This window comes from Ranitomeya variabilis, chromosome 3 (assembly GCF_051348905.1).
Source record: "Ranitomeya variabilis isolate aRanVar5 chromosome 3, aRanVar5.hap1, whole genome shotgun sequence".
Classification (NCBI taxonomy): Eukaryota; Metazoa; Chordata; class Amphibia; order Anura; family Dendrobatidae; genus Ranitomeya; species Ranitomeya variabilis.
Genome location: NC_135234.1, coordinates 620,875,529 through 620,901,142, shown reverse-complemented (window position 1 = coordinate 620,901,142; position 25,614 = coordinate 620,875,529). Strand labels below are relative to the sequence as shown.

Below are 25,614 nucleotides of genomic sequence, written 5' to 3'. Positions count from 1 at the left end.
GCACAGGTTGTGCCATCAACGCAATAGTATCTATTTTTTATGGAAATGTAAAATGCCAATTAATTATAATGTACCGCTCTTCCTCTGCATCATTGTACGGCAATAAAATAAGGGCCTGATTCATCAAGACGGCGTTGCTCACACTGGGTCTTGATGACAGGACATGCTGGAGTCAGATTCTCCTGATTCAAGAAGAAGTGCACGACTCCTCAGGAATCTGCAGTGTTGCATGCACCTCGTACAGGAATCGCTCTCCAGTCCGATACCAGAGTAAGATTTCTGGCGTACAGAAGGTCACAGCTCGTCATGAACTGGAGCTGTGGAGTCATGCCCCTGCTATGCCCAATTTCTCAGAGAAACTGGCGTGAAGTTGACAAAAGTAACTTTTTACGCCAGAATTCTGCTGTAAACGATTTGATGAATCAGGCCCAAAGTGTTTGTTCTTTTGAGATTATAGAGGATCAGTTGTCTCTCCTGTGGGGTCCAGTGTACAATATATAGTGCTCCTGACACGTCTGTGCAGAGCCGATCACTTCCACATCGAGATGAAGGGCGCTGATGACATGTCTGCACACACCTGTCAATCATGCATGTGACTTGACAGATGCTATGTCATTAAGTATGCACACCTCGCAGTGAGGGCGTGAGCAGCACTGGACAATCCCTTTGCTTAAAGTATAGTAGTAGAAGTCTGGACAACGTCTCCTTAATTCCTTATGAAAATGTATGTAGGGACTGGTCCTATTTAAAGTTTTCCTACTCTTTCAGAAGAAAAAGAACAATATAGATTTCTGGGAAAGAAAGCTCCAGATTTGTAACAACTATTTACTAAAACGTATCGGTCAGGAGAGCTGGCATGTCCTCGATAGGGTCACACGTGGGGATGATTCTGCTGCAGGTACATAGATTGCCAGTCATCTGAACTGAGCTTGCTTGCTGCAATCAGAAATCTCTGTAACAAGTCTGCAGTGTGAATATACACTTACAACTATTGGGAAGCAACAAACTTGTGTGTTTTTAAGGCCACATAAAAGGAAAGTGCTGTTAAAGCCTAGATTATGAGATTAGTTGCATTATTTTTTATTATTATTTTTTAGATTGTACTATTCTTTCTTCAAGGGGTTTTCAGAAAGAACATTGTGAGCATTCAGATAAACTTAAGCTTCTTACTCTGGACACATGGAGGTGGCAATCATATTGTTAAGAAAACTAACAAAACTAGATACATTTACTATGAAATACTAAGGGCAGTAAACGTCATGCTATGACTTTGTGGCCGTGACCACATTGAAAAGATCATAAAAACACTCTTAAATGTCACTGAAAGGTTCCAAGGGAACTTTGGACAAAGAGGTCCCTCATGATCACTAGGGCCCTTGGTGTTTACTGGAGAGACGGAGAGTATGGATTGTTTTTTTCCAATTGATGTTTCAGAAGATATCTTATGCCGAACTTTCACTGTAAAGTTTGCAATTGTGTGTGTTTGGACAACACCAAGGAAGATTTAATAACTGGGTTGAGAAGATCGCTTGGATTTATAGGCTACCACCTTGAATCCAGAGCAACAAGTCTACATCGAAAAAGAAAGATGAATCATGAACACGCTGAGGTCCCAATATGTATTTAAAGCAAATCTTAATATACTTATTACATGAGTCTACAAAGTGGATATCAGTCGCCTATCACCTATAATGTTACTACTAACTCACACTAACTTTTATTCTGAACTTCCATACAATAGCACCAAACGCCGAGCCTGCACCCGTCTACTGTCAGTTCCATTCTTCAATTGAGGTAATGGAGGAGAAGACGTCACAAATAAAACCCCCCACTAGTGTCTGTATATGTATGAGTGGGAAAATCAGTTCCAGTTTCCTTATTTTTGAGGAGCAGATAAATAGATGAAGAGTATAGCTCTATAAAGAACCGGGCACCTAAATGTACTGTTGGGCACACCATACGGAGCTGCCGTCATTCCTAGGATATCATTGTAGAACTGTTGTCTTCAGTAGTAATCAGCAAGTGGCCATCAGGCTCGAGTGGAAATGTGCACAACAATTAAATAAAATTCAAGTAAGAAGCAATTAAAATAAATAGTGCACTTTAGAATCAGCGTAACCATTCATACGTGTGGCCTCAGGCGTACAGAGTTCTGTTGTGTCAGGGGAAGTTGTAGACGTGTCTATAGGAAATGGAGGCTACTACCATCCTGTAAACACTGGCTTCTCTAAACTACTGCTAAAATTGTAATCGTCAACTATCAGTTTATAAAAGTGGTATACATGAAAAAAAAGGATGAGAATAAAAAAAACAACGAATGTCTGTAGATATGGAGTACATTAGTCTCAGTGTAGTGGGCTATGGAGGTTAGGTCTCCCTAGTCTTCTTCCTTTATGGAGTCTTCTGGCTTCACCGAGTCAGACACCTCCTCTGACTTTTGCCTCTGTATTCTTGTCCTTGTAGATTCTGTAATAACACAAATATCTAGTCAGTCACGTTAACTATTACGTGAAGGGCATCTGTCAGTAGAATGTTGCAACCCCCCTAAGCCATCTATGTGGGCATGTAGGTCCTAGGAAGCTGGATAAAATGATACCTTGATATCTGCCATCCAATGTCTTATTAAAAAAAACCCCATGGATTTCTCTGGAATATGTAAACGATCTGTTAAAATCTATGGGAAGAACATAGATCTCCCTAAGAGATTAGTTTAAATATAAAGGGCGTTACCAGTGTGAGACATGTAATGACTGACTGCTCTCACTGCAGAACTGAGCCTAATTACAACCTTATATCTGAAATTAAATAGCGTTTCTGGTTGTGTTCGGTTCCCTTTGTATATCCCAGGCATGTATCACGAGAATTTACTGACAAGCCTCTGTTAGATAAACGAGGACCGTGTCTGAGCTTTCCTGGTCCATATAGCAAACGGTGTGAGTTCAGCCATGTACTTCCAATGCTCCTGTTATTGCACCAGCCTTTGTACACTCTGCCTGTCAGCTGCTTTCCTGTCCACCATTTTCATTCCTGTTTGCTCATGCTTTAGTAACAGTCAGACACCACCCTGAAAACGCTATTGTATATGTTGCCTTGTTTCCTGCTATCCTAGTGAGCTCCGGGATGCCTACAACATGCCACTTGTGTGGTACACCACTGGTAGCTCTGTGAGCACGAGACATGACTGTATGGCATCTATCATCTCCCCCCTCCAAGTCACAGGTTACTATTGTCTCTTTAGGTATTGCTAGGCACTTTATATGCATTATTCTGGCACTGTAGGTGTACTTATATTCAGCCACATAGTGGATGGACTTGGTCCGCTGTTGATACAAATATTTTTACCTTTATGCAAAGCATATCTATTGTTTGTAATCTTAGTTATTGAGCAGAAGGGATGTCTGTGTTCATTATTTGTATCTAGTTTAGTATGTATGTCTTTTTGCATAATCAATAAAGCTTGTTATTTTATCATTACACGGGACCTTGTAGCCTCCATTCTTATTTAGGTGCTTTTGCTATTGGAAGTGCCTCTATGTTTTGGCCCTATCAGGTTTTCATTATTTTCTGACAACGTAGATTCGGAAAATGTATAAAAAAAAAGGTCTGATCCAATTAAATTGTACTGGAAACAAAAGGTCAACGAATAAAACTGAAATTCTAGAGAAAACATCTTGAAAGTTCTGTGAATGTGTGTAGTATGACAATACGTCTGGTGGCGTCTGACTCAGTGCCTTGTCTCTTTGTTCGAGATTTTATGCACAGCCTGAAGATGGGAGACTTGTCCACAGAAAACCCATCATAGGCAGCAGACTATTCCGGCACGAATATCCCCGCTTAGGCAATTAATACGTAGTTATGACATGCCGGAAACAAAGATTTCATAATGAGAAAGTGTCCTTATTGCCTGATTTCAGTTCTTCTTTTCTACGTTTTATATTAACAGCCAACTTCCTGACAAATGACTCATGAGCCACCCAAGACAAAGCAAATGTTATAAAGTAAAATTCTGATCCTTTCAGAGGTCTGTAGCAGTGTAGTAAGGTGTGGCGTGTAATGTTCTGTGGCCCTGACGTAGGCAAGAGGTATTTATGAGCGAACGTGCTCGGATAAGGTGTTATCTGAGCATGCTCGGGTGCTAACCAAGTGACTTCGGCGTGCTCAATATGTTCATGTCCCCGCAGCTGCAATCCCTGCATGTGTTGCGGCTGTCAAACAGGCGTGAGACATGCAGCCGAGGGGACATGAACATATTGAGCACGCCGAAGTCACTCGGTTCGCACACGAGCATGCTCAGATACCACCTTACCCTAGCACGTTCGCTCATCACTAGTAAGAGGCCATAGGGGCAAATGGATATTACTCATATTAAACTTTGGCTAGAAACACCCTTATCAGATATTCATTGTTCACACTGTCATGTCAATACGAACAGGTAACACAAATGTTTATGACGCATCAATCTCTGGTACCATTTCCAGCCGTATAAAAGAAAACTTTCATAAAAAAGGAAACTTGGAATTGTGTAAATGTGTAACGAGTTCTTGTGTGGGTGAAAGTCGTCTGCATTTTTCTCTGTATAACTAGATATCGGCTGCTCTCTTACAGACCAGTAGAGGTGGCACACGTTCTCTTATTGCTCGGGCTGGGTGTTTGTGAACAGAAAGCCCCCATTACATTTTCAATCTCGGAATAACCCTTCCCATGAAGATGCTCTAAGAGGCCATTTATGCGGTCTACTCGGCGGCTACTGGGATGCAGCACTCACGATACCAAATAGAAAACACTTACTCATCTCTTCAAGCTTCTGTTGGAATTTTGAATCTGAAGAAAGAGATTTGCTGAAATAGAACAGGTCAGATATTAGGAAAGAGGTCTATGCATTGCCACCAAATAAGAGAAACCCAGAACGATGGAATAATTACTTCTGTGCTAACACAAGGCATGGACAGCAATGGAAACACAGAGGTGTGCAATTTACTTACTAAAGAGCCAAATTCCTATAAATATATCAGAGGGACTGGCCTGTATTATCACGGCTTTATTATTAACGTTTCACAACATGTCATCAAACTTTCCAAAGGTATCTGGATATATTCCAGGCTTGTCATCTTAGAGGAAGTCATTCAATGAGCAGTTACTTCTGTAATTTACCGCTTATACCTTCAGTATGCGGCATTACGTAGAACTGTTCATTGAACAAAACATTTAAAGGGGGTTTTCCACTACCGGACAACCCCATCTTAATAAATTCAGGATGGAATTAAAATCAACGAACATTGCTGGAAAGGTGCCGCTGCGGGAGGGGAGTATGTATTGTTTTTCTTTTCATTTGGTTCTGAATTGATTAAGCTGGGGTTGTCCAGTAGTTGCCAATGCCTTTAACCCCTTCACAACATTTGACATAAGTTTACGTCATGATCGAGAAGGGGTTCTCACAAATTGATGTAAATTTACGTCATGCAATCGTACAGGCACAGGAGAAGTGCCCGCACAATCGCCGCCAGGAGTTCGGATTAAGTGATAGCCAAGCTTCAGCTGTCACCCGGGCTATTTAACCCCATAAATGCTGTGATCAATACAGATTGCTGCATTTAGAAGGCTAGGAGAGTGACGGCGCTCCCTCTCCCACCCGATTGGCACCCCCACGACGTAATCACGAGGGCACGATTGTAGTCATGGCAACCCAAGGTCAAATGACTACCTCTGAGTCTGGCAGCTACGGTGGCCTGTTAGACTATGCCAGCAGCATGATCTAAAAGGCGTTTTGTCAGTGTAACACAGTTGTAATGCATTATACTAGTAAGCAGAGTAATAAAAAGTTAAAGTCTCATAAAGGGACGATTTAAAAAAATGTAAAAATATTTTCTTTAAAAAAAAAAAAATCACAATAAAAAAAGAAAACACATATACCAATAAATACGTATATTTAAGTAAAATAAAAAAACAATTGTACATTTTCTCCTTTTACCCTTGTGAAAATAAAAAACTGAGTTTAAGCAACATTTTTGTGGGAAAAATCTAAATTTTCATTCTGCATTGCTTTAATTCCTGTGAAGCACCTAAAGGGTTAATAAAGTTCTTGAATGTGGTTCTGAGCACTTTCTAGGGTACAGTTTTTAGAATGGTGTCACTTTTGGGTATTTTCTGTTACATAGGCCCCTCAAAGTCACTTCAAATGTGATGTGGTCCCTAAAAAATTGGTTTTGTAAATTTTGTTCCCAATCTGAAAAATTTGTCATTAACGTTTATCCCTTCCATCTTCCTACCAAAAAAATGATGTTTTAAAAATGATGTGGATTTAAAATATACATGTGGTAAATGTTATTTATTAAAGGGAATCTGTCACCTCATTTTTTGCATATAAACTGCGCCACCGGCATCAGGGGCTTATCTCCAGCATTCTGTAATACTGTAGATAAGCCCCCGATGTATCCTGAAAGATAAGAAAAACAAGTTAGATTATACTCACCCAGGGGTTGTTCCGGTTCTGGTCCGATGGGCGTCGTAGGTCTGGGTCCTCCCATCTTCATACGATGATGACGTCTTCTTCTTTGCTTCTGTCGCAGCTCCGGTGCAGGCGTAATTCTCTGCCCTGTTGAGGGCAGCGTAAAGTACTGCAGTGCACAGGCGATGGGCTTCTGACTTTTCCCGGCACCTGCGCACTGCAGTACTTTGTTCTGCCCTCAACAGGACCAAGCAGGAGCCGCAACAAAAGCAAGGAAGAGGACGTCATCGTATGAAGATGGGAGGCGCCGGACCCGGACCTGCAAAGCCCATTGGACCGGACTGCCCCTGGGTGAGTATAATCTACCTTGTTTTTCTTATATTTCAGGTTACATCTGGGGCTTATTTACAGCATTACAGAATGCTGCAGAAAAGCCCCTGATGGTGGTGGCCGCAGTTTATAGGGCCAAAATGAGCTGACAGATTGCCTTTAACTATTTAGTGTGGTATGACTATCTGGTATAAAGGGAATCTGTAAGGTTTTTGCTATGTAATCTGAAGACAGCAGGAGAAAGAGGTTGAGACACAGAGTCGAAAGATGTGTCACTTATTACCCTGTGTGGTAATGTTTACTTATAGTGTAGGTTTTATCACTTGTGATCAGCATTGACGGATTACACTAGTCTGACTCCGCCCCCTTCCCCGTGATAAGCAGCTTACTGTTAACAGCCATTCTATATATAGAGAGCCTGGTGTGGGCAGGGGCAGCTTTCTCAGCTCTGCTGCATGCTTAAATCTAAAAGCTCTGATTGTGTAATAGCCGCTGCACCCAGTAAACTAAGTGATACATCAATAGATTCAGGGTCTCTTTTCCTATATAATGCAGCTCTCATGTGAGGTTGCTAAATTTTCTAATTTTGTGCCCAGTTTTTGATATTTTTATAAACACAAATCATAACGAGTAAAATGTACAACTAACATAAAGTTCAATGTGTCACAAAAAAACATTCTCAGAATCACTGGGATCCTCCGTTGTAACATTCCATTTACCTCATAAAGTCACACTGGTCAGAATTGTAAAATTTGGCCTGGTAAGGAAGGTGAAAACAGGCTCGGGGGTGAAGGGGATAATATATTATGTATGATGTACAGTGATGGTCAAAAGTTGAGACTGAAACAAATTTTGCACTTCACCAAGATTTCTGCTTTATTGTTTTCAGATCCTTTAGTCAAAAAACAAAATTTGTGCCAATCTCAAACTTTTGGCCACAACTGAAATATGTACTGTGCATTCTGATGATAAACCATATTTTCCTGACTAGAAGAGACACACTTTTTAATAAAGCTATTTCTTGATAAAAAGTGCATCTTACAGTCTGGAAATTATGGTAGTATAAAGTTGCTTTTTTACTACTGAGAGAACTATGCAGCAGCACAGTTCTCTCTCTCTATCCAACACAGATCTATCTGATCAGTGCACGACAAGAGAGGAAGATGAACAGGACCTGTACAAACTTCCCAATGCTGCAGCTCCTGGAAAAACATCTCACATGGCAGCAAGACAGAAGATCACTAATGCTAATTAGCTGGACGAACTTCCATGATTATGCCACGACATGTAGCAGTGTGGCATGCTACAGACATCTGTTATATGAGGTGGATGCTGCACAGAAACACTAACGGGCTGAATGTTAACTATAGCCGCCTTATTCGAACCTAGAGGCTGAAAATTAGGGGTGTTGACTCACTCCACTCATTTACATCATATCAGCCAGGAATGCGTTTTTATTACTCAGAAATTTATGTACATCATGTATGTGTGTATGATATATATCTATATGAAATTATGTAGATTACACATACCTTCCATCTGCTTCATCATGGCCGTCAAAGCGAAGCTTCTTCAGTGGTTTCGGGACAGTGCCCTCTGCATGTCTCTTTATGGGTCGTTCTGTGCTGCTCACCATCTGATTAATTTTCTGAAACTTTTCGGATGCCTGAAAGATGACAAAATATACATAGTTTTTATTAATAAAGGCAATAATCGTTGGTCCCTAACATGTGGCATTTCAACTGGTCCAAAACTGCAGGCTTGTATTTGCAGTTTTACAAAGGATCTGCAATCCCACTTCTTGGTGCTATTGGACACACAAACCACAAAAACACTGAACAGAAATTTTGGCACAGCCAGATACAGGATGTAAAATAAGATAATAAGAAAATAACCAAAAGGTATCATCCTTTACAAGAAACATAAGTAACACTGCATAGCTATAATTTAAACAAACTTCTGTAGAAGTAACTCGCTAATTGTGAAAGATGTCACATTGGTTTTATCAATAGTTTTCTAACACTGAACAATATAGAGATTAGTAGCAGAATTAAAAATGTTAACCATAACAATTTTTGTCCATAAACACAAAAAAGTTTCCCCATCATGTTTTGAGAGTCATAATTTCTAATTTTTTCCCACGAGAGGTTCCATTTTTTTAATGTCACAATTCTGAGTTAGAAGCTGGAGGCTGGGAGCATACGGAGCGCGGTCTGAGAGCGCGGTCTGAGAGCGCATGCAAATGGAGCATGTTGGAAAGAGCTCCTGGAACAACCCTGATTTAGTCCTGCTATCAGGGCTTCAAAATCTCTATTAGTGCATATATAAGTGCATAACCTCACCCTTCAATAGTAGCACGTCGTAGTGACTATCGGTAGCATTGACTGACAGTACGACAAGGCAAAAGACCAAGCTAGGACTCTGCTCTGCCCAACACGACGCTGGTAGAACCTCGTGTGAAGTACAGATCAGCAGATGTGGTTACTTGTTTAGAGCGGTTTACCCATATTATTAGCGCAGATAGTGGTGTTCCATCCTCAGAGATATGCAACTGGCAGGACAACTCTGACATAGGAGGCTGCACTGTTACAATGCAAAAAAGATGTCACGAAAGCACAACAAATGTATGTGCTCCTCAGCAAAACACATGACTTGTAGAACAGACGCCGTAGAAATAATAGCTGACTGGTTGGAGTCCCTGACCGCGCAGAAGGAAGAGAGGTGGCGGAAATCTTTGAGATCTGCCTTCTGAAGTCATTTAGGGCATCATGTGCCCTTTCAACAGTAATCATGAGGGAAATGTTATTTAGAAAGGAGAACCTGAGTCATGACTATATAAAAATTAAAAAAATCTTTATTATTACATGAAAAAAATACCATCAACATTTAATAATCAACATTTGCATGATAAAATAAATTATAGTGGGTACACAAAAGGTTTTGATCTGTAGGTGAAATAGCAGTGGTCAAGGGCAAAGTCAGGATTGCATAATAACAAAAGGTATGCGAACTACCCATGAATTATAGTGATCTACATAAGAAACGCCAGCATCTTCTATCATTCTAATACTAGATTGCGTTGTCCGTTACTGTGTACCAAAACATATAGCAAAAAAGACAATCTGGTAAGGGTGCTATGATGTCAAGTCTATTGTGAAATTCATGGTATACAATTTGTGCTCGCTATACATGTCACATGATAGTATTAGAAAAAGGTTGATTACCCATTAGATGAAACGATCCTGCTTGGGCTGCAGCTCGACGCGTGTTTCGCATGGTTATCACTTCCTCAGGGGGCTCAGGTTCTCCTTTCTAAAGAAGCTATTAAGAGTCTATAACTAGATGGGTAAAGAGTGACTATAAAACTGGTACATTCTTTTTTAATGAGGGAAAAGGTGTCTATCAATGCCTCGAAGAACTGTTCTCATCAAATTGCTTCACTTCAAAGATCATAACATCATTCTAAACAATAGTAAGAGACCATCTGAATCTTCTTATCATTATGGAACGTAAAATATCAAGATTTTCAGATTTTTCTGCTGAATTTCAGAAAAGAAAGTATCATATGAGAAGCATAAGAAGCAGGCTGCATGTCACGGGAATTTTGCACGGTATGTTATTTTTGTCAAGACTGAGAATTGTAGCAATGGGGAAAATCTTATTTTAAGATAAAATCTTATTTTAATAGACGGACATTAATAAGAACACTTTACGCCAGGAGAAAGTTCATCCTTGCTATACATTTGCCTTAAACACTTTAGTATAACTTCTAGGTTTCATGTTGGTCCTTGGTAAATTTACGCAATATATCACATAGCGGGGGAGAAAATGTGGCAACATAATGTTGCCCAAACAGTGTGGTTGGCTCAAGAATTCTCATGTTTTTAGGTCTGTTATCTGTAACAGCTCTCATTCAGAGAGGAATTTCCTTTTTCTATTTTTTTTTTGTGTTGTTAATTAGGGGTAAAGGAGTTGTCTGTTGGGAACAAGCGATGTTCATATCTAAGGCTAGGTTCACATTACGTTAATGGGTTAACGCTAACGGACTGCGTTGCATGGCGAAATTGTCGCAATTAACGCCATGCAAAGGGTCCGTTAGCGCACCCATTGACGGCAATGTGAATCTGATCTCTAGCGCATGCCATTTTCGGCACGCGCTAGCGATGTGCCGTTATTTTCTGACGGACCTCGGACGCTGCTTGCATGCGTGCGCCCGAGGTCCGTTCCTCGCTAGCACACATCGGGGATCTGTGCTAGCGGGATCGGCAAACGCGATCCCTATAGATACATTGCGTTAGCGCAATCCGCTAGCGCTATGCGCTTAACGGATTGCCCTAACGCAATGTGAACCTAGCCTAAGAAGTCTGTAGTTACATTTCATAGGAGGAACGTACTCTATTTCAGCATATTTTTTATTATACAAACATGGCAAAGTCTGTAAATATTATTTCATGGAATGTGAGAGGGTATCGGACACACAAAAGATATGTAAAATGTTTCGGCCAGCAATATTACTTTGCTCAGAATAATATTTAGTAAAGGACCCCATTCAGATGATACAGTGGTCTTGGGCTTTTGCATGTTACCACTCCATCTTCTCCACCCATGCAGGAGCAGTTAGTATTCTCGTAGACAAATCTATACCCTTTGACTGTGAGAAATCTTCTGTAGACACATATATATAAAACTCAAAATCTGTAGTAGCCCGCTCTATACAAATACACAGTTCTTGCTCGATTTGGGTGAAATTTGGCAGGCCCCCTCTCAACCCACAGGAGCAGAATACTGCGCATGTCACATCTTGCTAGTGTCTCCACATCATGAGATTGGGGCCCCCGAAGTTAAATCCTATACATATAATGGAAAATGTGAAGATAAAAGTGCTGAGGGGAAAACAACACTTGTGACTGACAGGGACGGATTATAGCGACGGCGCCAAAGAGTCGCTGCTAAAGGGGCCGCACCACCACACACAACACACAAACACCATACAAACAGCACACATACACCAACCCACAAGCTCAAAACCACACTACACAAACACCACCCCACAAATACCACAACACCACCCCATAAATACATGCACACCACACACGCATGCAAACACACTCAGATTGATGCACCCTATGCACACGAATGAACATTACTGAGCAGCAATATTAGTCAGGCGAAAAATGCCTCATAGTAAAGGCCCCGTCTCACATAGCGAGATCGCTAGCGAGATCGCTGCTGAGTCACTAGTTTTGTGACGCAACAGCGACCTCAGTAGCGATCTCGCTATGTGTGACATGTACCAGCGATCAGGCCCCTGCTGCGAGATCGCTGGTCGTGTCGGAATGGCCTGGACCTTTTTTTGGTCGTTGAGGTCCCGCTGACATCGCTGAATCGGTGTGTGTGACACCGATCCAGCGATGTCTTCACTGGTAACCAGGGTAAACATCGGGTTACTAAGCGCAGGGCCGCGCTTAGTAACCCGATGTTTACCCTGGTTACCAGCGTAAATGTAAAAAAAACAAACAGTACATACTCACATTCTGATGTCCGTCAGGTCCCTTGCCGTCCGCTTCCTGCTCTGACTGAGATCCGGCCGTACAGTGAGAGCAGAGTGCAGCAGTGACGTCACCGCTGCGCTCTGCTCTCACTGTACGGCGGCTCAGTCAGAGCAGGAAGCAGACGGCGGGGGACCTGACGGACACCGAAAGGCGAGTATGTACTGTTTGTTTTTTTGGTAACCAGGGTAAACATCGGGTTACTAAGCGCGGCCCTGCGCTTAGTAACCCGATGTTTACCCTGGTTACCCGGGTGCTGCAGGGGGACTTCGGCATCGTTGAAGACAGTTTCAACGATGCCGAAGTCGTTCCCCTGATCGTTGGTCGCTGGGGAGAGCTGTCTGTGTGACAGCTCCCCAGCGACCACACAGCGACTTACCAACGATCACGGCCAGGTCGTATCGCTGGTCGTGATCGTTGGTAAATCGCTATGTGAGACGGGGCCTTAAGATTGTCATTATTGCTTACTATACAGGGAGCTTTCATCACTGACACTGCTGAGGTAAAGTGAAAGCTGAGCTCGCTGAGCTCTGATTAGTTGCTATGGGCAACTAGACAACAACATTGTTACGACAAATTAGTAAAATGATAAAAATTTAAAGTGGAAAAAAAAATACTGTAGCACTCTGAAAATGTCAATTTCAAGGTGACACTGAAAACTTTACTTTAGCTACCATAACCAACAATTTAACATATTTTCCACGAGCAAAGCTGCGGGTATTCTATTAGTAATACATATAATAATGGGGAGCCCCGACCATCTAATTGTGATAAATTGGTTCTGATGCCAGTAGATCCTATTGTTTGGATCATACTAAGAAACAACTAGTAAGAGAGTGAAAATATTTAGGTATGAAAGTTATAGCTAGTTCTCAAGATTTTTTTCTCTAAGGCTGGTATCACATTTGCGTTTGAGTCCGCAGCATATCGTCCGCAACCGCATGCAAAAATGCATGCAAATGCAGTGTTTTTTTATCTGCATCAGCTTACGAATGACGGCAAAAAAACGCAGCGTTTGTATGTGTTTTTACATGCGTTTGCACTTTTTGTGTGTATGCGTTTGATATTTCCAGGAGGTCGTGTCTCAATGGGCGTGTCTAAATCAGTTCCTGGACATGCGCAGTCCAAAGTACGCAAGCGCATCGAACGCATGCGTACGCAAAGACATGCATACGCATGCGTTCCCATAGACAGTAATCCTTTTTTTAACGCACTAATCTGTCTGCGCATATTTGACAGAAATTTGCTGCCTCAAAAATTCCAACATGTTGTGATAGCCGCTCCCCGCCGCGAAAAAACGCATGCGTAAGCAAACGATTCTACAATGTTAAAGATAGGAAATCAAGACGCATGCGGATGTATGCGTCAAACGCTGCAGACACAACCGCAAATGTGAAACCAGCCTTAATCTGACATCTCCTTGACAAATTTACTACAAAAATCAATGGTTGGTGCAGTCTACCCTTATCTGTAATAAAAAGGGATAATTTGATAAAAATAGTTTGAATGCCCAAGGGGTTGAGAACAGATACCATGTCAGGGTACTGATACAACAGATAATGCGTTGCTATACATTTTGTAAAACTGACCAGTAAGGGACCCCCGTTAGTACAAATATGGTCTTTGTTTTATAAAATATGGGATAGAGGTAAGTAATTCACTAATTTTAAGTATTATACAACATTTACCCCTTTGTGGCATTACTCTTTGTTTCCAGAATTTAGTAAATTAAAAGGGTTACCTGACTGGGAATGAAAAGGAATAAATACTTTGGCTCAAATACAGGATGGAACTATCCTGACGAGCTTTGCACAATTGCAGGAAGACTATGACCTGGCCCATTGGCAATTTTATAAGTATTTACAGCTCACACATGGCTACTTTTGTGACCCTCGCTTCAAAACTCCAGTAGTGGATAACAATTATTTAGTAGCTATGGTGAAAGGGGACAGTTCGACTAGAGGGCAAATATCTAAAGTCTATAAATCCATGTGATCTTTATACTTATTTTCCTTTCCTACCCCTGCTAAGGAGAAGTGTAAGGCCGGGGACACACACAACGTATAAAAACGGTCCGTTTTTCACGGACGAGAATCGCACAAATGTTTCCAAAACAGTGATCCGTGTGCAGTGCGAGGATGCGATTTCCTCGCATCAAATGATCCTTTTGACATCCGTATGGCATCCATATGCCGAGATTTTCTCGCAGGCTTGCAAAACCGACATCTAATGGATTTATGTGCTCAAATGTTCGTTAAAACATATATACAGTATTATATATATGTGTAATTGAGACACACACATATATATATTCTGTATTTATATTTAATTCAGCGCGATATATGTGATAAGCCGGTAATTCAATTGCCGGCTTTTCATTTCTCCTTCCCAAACCCGACATGATATGAGACATGGTTTACATACAGTAAACCATCTCATATCCCCCTTTTTTTTTGCATATTCCACACTACTAATGTTAGTAGTGTGTATGTGCAAAATTTCGGCGCTGTAGCTATTAAATTTAAGGGTTAAATCGCTGAAAAAATTGGCGTGGGCTCCCGCGCAATTTTCTCCGCCAGAGCGGTAAAGCCAGTGACTGACGGCAGATATTAATAGCCAGGAGAGGGTCCATAGTTATTGGCCCCCCCGTGGCTAAAAACATCTGCCCCCAGCCACCCCAGAAAAGGCACATCTGGAAGATGCGCCTATTCTGGCACTTGGCCACTCTCTTCCCACTCCCGTGTAGCGGTGGGATATGGGGTAATGAAGGGTTAATGCCACCTTGCTATTGTAAGGTGACATTAAGCCAGATTAATAATGGAGAGGCGTCAATTATGACACCTATCCATTATTAATCCAATTGTCTGAAAGGGTTAAAAAACACACACACACGATTAAAAAGTATTTTAATGAAATAAACACACAGGTTGTTTTAGTATTTTATTGCTCTCTCAATCCATTTGCAGACCCTCGCTTGGCAAAATAATAAACCCACAATATACATACCTTCTGATGATCCGTCACGTCCCACGAGGTAATCCATCTGAAGGGGTTAAAATATTTTACAGGCAGGAGCCCTGCTAATGCAGCTGTGCTCGTGTCTGTAAGCCCCGGCGAATGAAGGAAATGTAGGTCAATGACCTATAGTTACCTTCAGTCGCGGTGATGCGCCCTCTGCTGGATGTCCTCATGACCTGGAGCGTGGGAAAAAGTTCCCAGGCTGCAGTTCATGAGGACATCCAGCAGAGGGCGCATCACCGCGACTGAAGGTAACTATAGGTCATTGACATACATTTTCTTCATTCGCCGGGGCTTACAGACACGAGCAAAGCTGCATTAGCAGGGCTCCTGCCTGTAAAATATTTTAACCCCTTCAGATGGATTACCTCGTGGGACGTGACGGATCATCAGAAGGTATGTATATTGTGGGTTTATTATTTTGCCAAGCGAGGGTCTGCAAATGGATTGAGAGAGCAATAAAATACTAAAACAACCTGTGTGTTTATTTCATTAAAATACTTTTTAATCGTGTGTGTGTGTGTTTTTAACCCTTTCAGACAATTGGATTAATAATGGATAGGTGTCATAATTGACGCCTCTCCATTATTAATCTGGCTTAATGTCACCTTACAATAGCAAGGTGGCATTAACCCTTCATTACCCCATATCCCACCGCTACAGGGAGTGGGAAGAGAGTGGCCAAGTGCCAGAATAGGCGCATCTTCCAGATGTGCCTTTTCTGGGGTGGCTGGGGGCAGATGTTTTTAGCCACGGGGGGGCCAATAACCATGGACCCTCTCCTGGCTATTAATATCTGCCGTCAGTCACTGGCTTTACCGCTCTGGCGGAGAAAATTGCGCGGGAGACCACGCCAATTTTTTCAGCCATTTAACCCTTAAATTTAATAGCTACAGCGCCGAAATTTTGCACATACACACTACTAACAGTAGTGTGGAATATGCAAAAAAAAAGGGGGGATATGAGATGGTTTACTGTATGTAAACCATGTCTCATATCATGTCGGGTTTAGGCAGGAGAAATGAAAAGCCGGCAATTGAATTACTGGCTTTTCTCTAACACCGCTGCGTATTTCTCGCAATGCACACGCATGGTCCGTGTGTAATCCGATTTTTTTCTCGCACCCATAGACTTGCATTGGCGAGTCTCAGCCGAGATACGCTGACAATCGCAGCATGCTGCGATTTCACTCGGATCCTGAATACGGTGGAGAAAATATCGGATGATGGGAGCTGCACCATAGATTAACATTGGGCCGAGTGCTATGCGATTTTTTATCGCATAGCACTCGTCCGTATTACGGTCTAGTGTGACCCCGGCCTAAGACAGATACTGGTGAATTAATGGGGGATCTGTGGGAATCAATTCCCTGACAGTCTCTATCTGAAGCAAAGAGGTTGTTGTAGACATATCGGATTCCCAGAAACTATAAGATGCTGTCCAACATGTAATGTCCCTAATGCCCATCTTCCTCATATGGTAAGGAATGGACTACACTGGGCTCCTTTATATGTTATCTGTTAAAGTTTGAAAATTGGTAAAAATGGATCTGATCTAAAAAAAAAAAAAAAAAAAAAAAAAGTGTGAGGATGGCTTATAAATGGGGACAAAGCAATTCCACCAGTGTTTTCAGGGTTCTGCCTTTAGGCGTTTTTCAGTGTGGTATAAATGATATGTTAACTTTAGTCTTGTAATTACATCGATATCCAGCATAGGTTTTTATGTTTTACTACGTTTGTACAATAAAAAATATTAAATCATTTATATTTTTTATTGCCACATTTAGAGAGCCTTAACTATACTGTAAATGGAGAAAATTGACTGCTTACCCCAAATGATTCACCAATGGATACCAGGATTCTAGAAAAAAAACAGATAGAGGGCGGTTAACAGTTTTAGTTTTACTGTATAAACACTAGAGTAAAAAATAAAAGACAAAAAAGCTCAGTTCACACTGGTCTCATTGCTACAGGTTTCGTAATAGTTTGTTGAATTTTTACTCCCATTGACTTTTTTTTTAATTTTTGGTCAGAAACAAAGGAAACCTAAAATAAAAGAATGACCAGAGCCTAAATTACAAAACCACATGCCAAAAGAGCCCCTCCAAAAATAATGCTAGTGTATGACTGTGAAATCTGGCAGATTCATGTAATAAAATGTAACATATAAACAAATAACAACCCATAAGTGGGGTGACAGACCATCAAGTTTACTAGCTAACTGCTGATTAATAAATTGCAATTTAAAGTTATTTATTAAATATTTTAAACCTACATTACACCCACACACTGTATTCTAAAATGCCCCAGACTAAATTATCCAATATATTTGACATTTTTGTATGGAAATGCCTCCAAGATTTTAAAACTAGAGATACAGTGGGGAAAAAAGTATTTAGTCAGCCAATAATTGTGCAAGTTCTCCCACTTAAAAAGATGAGAGAGGCTTGTAATTGACATCATAGGTAGACCACAACTATGAGAGTCAAAATGAGAAAACAAATCCAGAAAATCACCTTGTCTGATTTGGCAAGATTTATTTTGCAAATTATGGTGCAAAATAAGTATTTGGTCACCTAAAAACATACAGATTTCTGGCTCTCACAGACCTGTAACTTCTTCTTTAAGAGGCTCCTCTGTCCTCTACTCTTTACATGTAATAATGGCACCTGTTTGAACTTATCAGTATAAAAAAACCTTGTCCACAAGCTCAAACAGTCACACTCCAAACTCAACTATGGTGAAGACCAACAGCTGTCGAAAGACACCACAAACAAAATTGTAGCCCTGCACCAGGCTGGGAACACTGAATCTGCAATAGGCAAGCAGCTTGGTGTGATGAAATAAACTGTGGGAGCATTAATAAGAAAACGGAAGACATACAAGACCACTGATAACCTCCTTCGATCTGGGGCTCCACGCAAGATCTCACCCCATGGGGTCAAAATGATCACAAGAACGGCGAGCAAAAATCCCAGAACCACATGGGGGAACCTAGTGAATGACGTGTATAGAGCTGGGACCACCGTAAGAAAGGCTTCCTTCAGTAACACACTACGCCGCCAGGGACTCAGATCCTGCAGTGCCAGACGTGTTCCCTTATTTAAGCCAGTACATGTCCTGGCCCGTCTGGAGTCTGCTAGAGAGCATTTGGATTATCCAGAAGAGTATTGGGAGAATGTCATATGGTCTGATGAAACCAAAGTACACCTGTTTAGTAGAAACAAAACTCGTTGTGTTTGGAGGAGACAGAATGCTGAGTTGCATCCAAAGAATACCATACCTACTGTGAAGCATGAGGGTGGCAACATCATGCTTAGGGGCTGTTTCTCTGCAAATGGACCAGGACGACTGATCCGTGTACATGGAAGAATGAATGGGGCCATGAATCGTGAGATTTTGAGTGCAAACCTCCTTCCAAGGGCATTGAAGATGAAATGTGGATGGGTCTTTCTGCATGATAATGATTCCAAGCACATCGCCAGGGCAAGGAAGGAGTGGCTTCGTAAGAAGCAAATTAAGGTCCTTGAGTGACCTAGCCAGACTCCAGATCTCAACCCCATAGAAAACCTTTGGAGGGAGTTGAAAGTCCGTGTTGCCCAGCGACAGGCCCAAAACATCACTGCTCTAGAGGAGATCTGCATGGAGGAATGGGCCAACATACCATCAACAGTGTGTGCCAACCTTATAGAAAACGTTTGACCTCTGTCATTGCCAAAAAAGTATATATAACAAAATATTGAGATGAACTTTTGTTCGTTTTACACCATAATTTTTTAAAATAAATCTTGCCAAATCAGACAAGGTGATTTTATGGATTTGTTTTCTTATTTTGACTCTCATAGTTGTGCTCTACCTATGATGTCAATTACAGGCCTCTCTCATATTTTTAAGTGGGAGAACTTACACAATTGGTGGCTAACTAAATACTTCCCCCCCCCCCCCACTGTATAGGAGATAATGAGTTGATCCCCCCCATCCATATACATTAGATATCTGCTGGCTGAAAAATAATTTGTTTGGCAGGTGTCCTGAAGCAAATCTACATGTTAATATGTGCAAAATTGTTAAGGGGTTCCATCTATCTGCAGCATTTAACCTCAGCCTTACGGCATTGTCATCACAGCTGCACATAAATGCCCTGATGTGCGATATGACCACACATACAACAGCTGTAGGCAAAGCTGAAGGTTGATCAATCCCATCCAATTCACGTATAGTTCATCCCAGGGTAAAAAGAAAAAAAAAGCATCCCACCAAAGTCAATGATACCCCCAACACAACCACTTGCACTCATGAACACACATTAGATTGTGGGCAAATATCTACGGATTAATAATGTATACACTCAACAAACCTCGTCCGTGGAGTAAGCTTTGTTGGTGAAAGCAATACATCTGATGATTTATATGGACTTCTTAAAGGGGAAACATAGATATTATTTCCCCCAGGAATTTTTAATGGAGAATTTGGAAATCTGTAGGGACTCCGTGGAATTTGAGGAATTGGAGATAAAGTTGGGGGCTGAAAAACAAAATAAGCTAAATAAATACACACATTTTTATGTATTATTACTTTCAAGATGACAAAAAAGCTTCAAACAGGAAATCATAAATTGTTACTTCAGCTAAGGTTTCCTTCACATGTCCGTGTTTCCAGTACGGGTGGCATCCATTTTTTTCACAGCTACCACACATACCCATTATAATCTATGCTGCTATGCACATGTTTTTACATAGATCATGTATCCTTTAAAAACACACAGAAACATGTCTGTTTTTTACTGGCTGGATATCAAGAACAAGTACAATTCTATGGGTCTATGAAAAACACATACAGCACATGGATGGCACGGAGAGCAAGTTCCAGTAACATTGGGTTGCTGCAATGTTTTTAAAAATGGACCGGATTTCTGGGTCTGTGTCTTAGGAGAAACTAGAAGAGCTGGGTGGGACTGGCTGCTCCCATACCTCCAATCTAGGGTGTGCAGCTCACTTAAAATGAAGCGGAGCTGCCTAAGAGGTGGTCTGGGTGTGAAGATGGAAAGACCTATTGTTGTATGTTAACCAGACTCTGCTAGAGATTGGTTAAGAGTGGACTGTACTCTAAGCAAGTGAGTCTGTATCATCGGAAAAAAACGTTTTGGTTTTTGTTCTACCTTTGTGCAGGAGGAAGGCTGTTAATTTTCATTAATGCTGAAGGCTTATGGACTTTAATAAACCTTCATGTTTGAGCAAGATATTGCCTGCCTGTGTGAACATTACCGACCTACAGAGCAACTGAACCCCTAAGTATGTGTTTGCACAATTCATCACAATATCAAAAGACATAGTGATCTCACCCTTGGTGATGCATACTGCAAAATATTGCTTTTTAGCTTCTGCATGAAGACGAGGTTATAGAACACTATGATGGAGTCGTGCTGTCCTTCACGGATCAACACATGCTTGAATGTCTGTAAAAGAAGAATGGTAATTCAATTTTGGATGTACAAGAGGTGGCAACACATGTAAAGCGCCATGGAATAAATGGCGCTATAATAATAAATAAAAAACAATAATAATACACCTGACAAAACAGCCAATATGCACTGAAGTAGAAGATAACTGAAGATTCTCCCAGTGATCTGTAAACAATAGATCTTTGCAATAAGGTGGAAATAACGGAATGATTCTTATTCTGCTCCAGGTTTTCTTTGTATATATATTTATTATTATTACCATCATCATCTTGTAATATTATTGGAACCAGGAACACAGCACTTACAAGGTGTGAAGTATTAATAATGTCTTTGTACAAATTGCCCAAAGGGAAGCAATTTGGGTGAGCGAGTGAGTGTTAGTGTTTGTCTAATGGTACATGTAGAAGAGTAAATAATCGGTAAACGAGCGCTACTAGGAAAGTTAGTTCCCGATTATCGGCCTATGTAAATATGACGGTGATCGTCCAATGAATGAGCTTGTCCGTCAGGTGATCAGAAATCATGGTTATCGGCGAAGCATTGCCCACTGTAAAATTAGGAGATGTGCTCCTCAGAACATCACACTGTAGGGGAATTTGCTGAGAACATGCTGCTGTTTGCCTGCGTCAACAGGCCAGTAAGGGGGCGCAGATGGACTTGTATAAAATCAAATGTCACTCCTTAAGATGCATTGACATGCCAAAATTATGTCTGTTGACATTGTACGTGGAGAGCATGATGTGGGCGGGGGCAGCTTTCACAGCTCTGCTACATTGCTGAATCTAAACGCTCTCATTGTGTCATAGCTGCGGCACCCAGTAAACTAAGTGATACATCGCTGGATTCAGAGTCTCTTTGTCTACATCAGCCTGCTGACAGATTCCTTTTTAAAGCCTGTGCACTATTCACCTCCAGGTGTGCACATGGCTGAGAATCCATGGTTAAATTAACTCATTCACAACATACGACAAATATTTATGTCATATGTCGTGTCTCGGACTTTGAGGAGAGCTCTGGCGCTGAACCCACATCTTTCTCCACACATAACGGCTGATTTAATCAGCTTTCATGTGCCTTTAACAGCCACGTGTTGATTGGAGCTCCACCCGCAGCTGTTAACCAGTTAAATCTTGCGGTCAATATCTAACAACAGGATTTAACATGCGCCAGCTGGAAGCGCATCATTCTGGCCGCCTGTCACGTCGTGATCACGGAGTGCCGATGAGTTGTCATGACAGCCGGGGGTCTGCAGAAGCATCTCATGCCCATCAACACGATACTCATATAAACACCGGATGGAGGCCAGCATTCATAGGAGATAGTCATTGCTACTATACATAGCATGTACGTATTTTATTAGTTAGTCCCCTTAGAAGATTTGAACCTGCGTTCCCTTGCACTAAATACAGCAATGCTGCATTATTGCTCTATACAGTAAAAATGACAGTCTCCTATGATGCCGAGCCACAGGCTTGACGTCATAGCAGAGATCCTGTAGTCTTCCGCTGGCCTCCAGCTGTTATAACAACCTATCGGCTCCCTGCAATCATGTTGCGGAGGACTGATGGGCGTTCAAACTGACTTCCAGGCTGGATAACGGCGCTTAAATACAGCTATGAGAGATTGACATCTGCATTTATAGGGAATCTGTTGCTAGGTTTTTTCTACCCAATCTGAGAGCACCATAATGTAGTGTAGGATTAGAGACTCTGATTCCAGTGATGTATCAATTACTGTTCTACTTGCTGTCATTTTGATAAAATCATTGTTTTATCTGCTGCAGATTCAGCAGTTCTCTAAATGTTCAGCTCTGTAAAACCCGCCCACACCACTGATTGACACATTTTTGCGCATTTTTGCCCATGTACATTGTGCAAAGAAAGCTGCCAATCAGTGGTGTGGGCAGAGATATAATGAGCTCATGAACATGCTTAACTACCTGGCAGCAGGTTTACTAGTCCTCTAGTGATAAGCTACTGCTCATAAAACTGTGAAGCAGCCCAGTAAGTGACACATCGCTGTAATCAGTGTCTATGTCCCTACATTATACTGTCCATAGATTAGGTAGGAAAAACCTAGTGACAAATTCCCTTTAAGAGGTTAACAGCAGCAAATGCAAGGCATCCCAGTCAATGCTGTCAGAGGCAGATGTCAGCTATACAATATAGACGTCATCTACTCTTTGTGCAGCGGGCTCTGCTCCTGAGTCTGCTCCAAAATTCCTGACACACACCAGTGATGGGGTTCAAATATATGAATAAAATGAACAGTTCTCTCTGCATTTATGCCATCACTTACCTCTTGATTTGTGTTTGTAAGCTGTTTGTATGCAGTCACAATAGTCTTAAACCTGAGATCAATGTTTTTAGCTTTACAAATGCCATACATGGAACACATCATAATCTGAAAAAAAAAATGAAATATTCATTACTACCAAATGATGCTTATATCTGATTTCAGACAGATTACACAACAACTTGTTGTCAACAGTGCATCTAAAAAAATGTTGCAGTTTTGTACTAAAGCCCCCATACACATTAGCGTGCTTTCACAGTGCGTTCAGGCACCCGTTTGGTGGCCCAATCAGGGCTTATGTCTGAAACCCCTGCAAAATGGGACTTGGACATATGCGCAGTGGGTCATAGACCATATTGGTGTCTGCAGAGCGAACGTGTGCTCTGCCATGCATAATTTTCGAGCATGTACTCCGACTGGAGGCGGACAGTCAGACATAGTGCACTGTGTATGGGTGTCTGCCTTCAGTATGTGTATACGCTGGAAAATGATTCACGGCAGAGCGTATGCTCACTCTGCCAGTATTATCATAGTCCATGGCCCAGCCACCGCATACGTCCGAATCCCTTTTTGATGGGGGTTCTGATGTAAGCCCCGAAGGTGCCAATGAACGGGTGCCTAAACGCAATGTGAAAGCACCCTTAGACAATGGGTTTTATGAAGCCACTGATTTCCACATGTGATGATGGGGAAGAGAAGGATTGGGAAGATGAAATTTCAACACTTGATCCTTTGTTTTCAGGGAACATAAGCTGCTACCAGAGGCTCTCTTGTCTCTTCCCCATTGAAAATACATGAATACTCAGCTGAACCAAGTGTTTCTATCTGTATGGGGAAGTTAAATGTTCGGTCGGGCTGCTATCATATGTATGGCCAACTTAACTCAAATTGTTAGCAGATCCATCTTTGCCACAGGTGGAGGAGGTAAATGCTGAACAGGGTCACAATAGTTGGTGACTGCTCACAAGACTAGTCTGTTTGTGAATGACTTTATGCCAACAACTGCACCCAAGACAGACCCAAAACATCAATCCTGTGTGAGCAGTTCTCATGCTCTTTTGAGCCAATAATTGCCATCAGGCGCCTGCCAATGTTCTTTTTTAGCAATATAAGGGTTCAAATGAATGGGCATCTTCAGATTTTGTTGTTTAACAATTTTAAGACCAAGGTCATCAAAAACCTGAATGTCTGCAGCAAAATATCACTGGAAGGACACTTTCTCTTTCTCAGTCTAAGAATTTTTTGAAAGGTAAAACATTGTGTGGATTCAATCAAAACTGGATTCAATCCAAGGTTGGTCCATGACATCCATGTCTCTATGAATGGCTTTCGGCATTGTTTGGGATTTTTTAGTCATCTGGGGCTGGCAGAAAAAGCAATGACATCATCTTTGTTATCTAGCATTTTTCTGCTATACAGCTATCATTACAGACAACCACGTGTTATGGCTGCAAAAGAAATATGAAGCTATAATATAATCATAAGGATCATGCCTTAAGAGTAAAATTATTTAATATTGGAAAGTTTGAATTACATCGGTTTTCCACCACTTCCCAATCTTTGAAAGGGGCAGTTTAAAAAAAAATGAAATGTGATGGAAAAGAGCATTATTTACCACTCCTGTTTTCCCATCCATTTAGTCACCTGAAAGCTGAAGCCATGGATTAGCTCCAGGGTCAGGTGATTGAACAGATTGGATGTGATCACATCGGGACCCAGGAAGTAGTGACACGTGACTGGACTGGTCAGTAACACTTACCGTATATACTCGAGTATAAGCTGAGATTTTCAGCCCATATTTTTAGGCTGAAAGTGCCCCTCTCGGCTTATACTCGAGTCATTCCCAGGGGGTCTGCAGGGGAGGGGGAGTGGCGGCTGTCACATCATACTCACCTGCTCCCGGCGTGGTCCCTGGTTTTCCAATGCGATGGTCTCCGGGCGCCGGCACCTCTTCCTGTGTTCAGCGGTCACATGGTACCGCTTATTAACCCCTTCATGACCCAGCCTATTTTGACCTTAATGACTTTGCCGTTTTTTGCAATTCTGACCAGTGTCTCTTTATGAGGTAATAACTCAGGAACGCTTCAACGGATCCTAGCGGTTCTGAGATTGTTTTTTCGTGACATATTGGGCTTCATGGTAGTGGTAAATTTAGGTCGATAATTTCTGCGTTTATTTGTGAAAAAAACGGAAATTTGGCGAAAATTTTGAAAATTTCACAATTTTCACATTTTGAATTTTTATTCTGTTAAACCAGAGAGTTATGTGACACAAAATAGTTAATAAATAACATTTCCCACATGTCTACTTTACATCAGCACAATTTTGGAAACAAATTTTTTTTTTGCTAGGAAGTTATAAGGGTTAAAATTTGACCAGTGATTTCTCATTTTTACAACAAAATTTACAAAACCATTTTTTTTAGGGACCACCTCACATTTGAAGTCAGTTTGAGGGTTCTATATGGCTGAAAATACCCCAAAGTGACACCATTCTAAAAACTGCACCCCTCAAGGT

The 25,614-nt window shown here is 41.4% G+C and overlaps 1 protein-coding gene across 1 annotated transcript in view; it reads right to left on the bottom strand.

Moving 5' to 3' along the window:
- Nucleotides 1-1,072: 1,072 nt before the first annotated feature.
- Nucleotides 1,073-25,614, bottom strand: part of RB1 (RB transcriptional corepressor 1) — a 373,697-nt gene continuing 349,155 nt past the window's right edge. The window contains exons 21-27 of the mRNA XM_077297418.1: nucleotides 23,101-23,205; nucleotides 20,683-20,796; nucleotides 19,699-19,865; nucleotides 17,172-17,202; nucleotides 8,308-8,441; nucleotides 4,789-4,838; nucleotides 1,073-2,466 (exon numbers count right to left, since the gene is read on the bottom strand). Coding sequence (XP_077153533.1) covers nucleotides 2,378-2,466; nucleotides 4,789-4,838; nucleotides 8,308-8,441; nucleotides 17,172-17,202; nucleotides 19,699-19,865; nucleotides 20,683-20,796; nucleotides 23,101-23,205 — 690 coding nt within the window. The 3' untranslated portion in view covers nucleotides 1,073-2,377. The remainder of the gene's footprint in view (nucleotides 2,467-4,788; nucleotides 4,839-8,307; nucleotides 8,442-17,171; nucleotides 17,203-19,698; nucleotides 19,866-20,682; nucleotides 20,797-23,100; nucleotides 23,206-25,614) is intronic.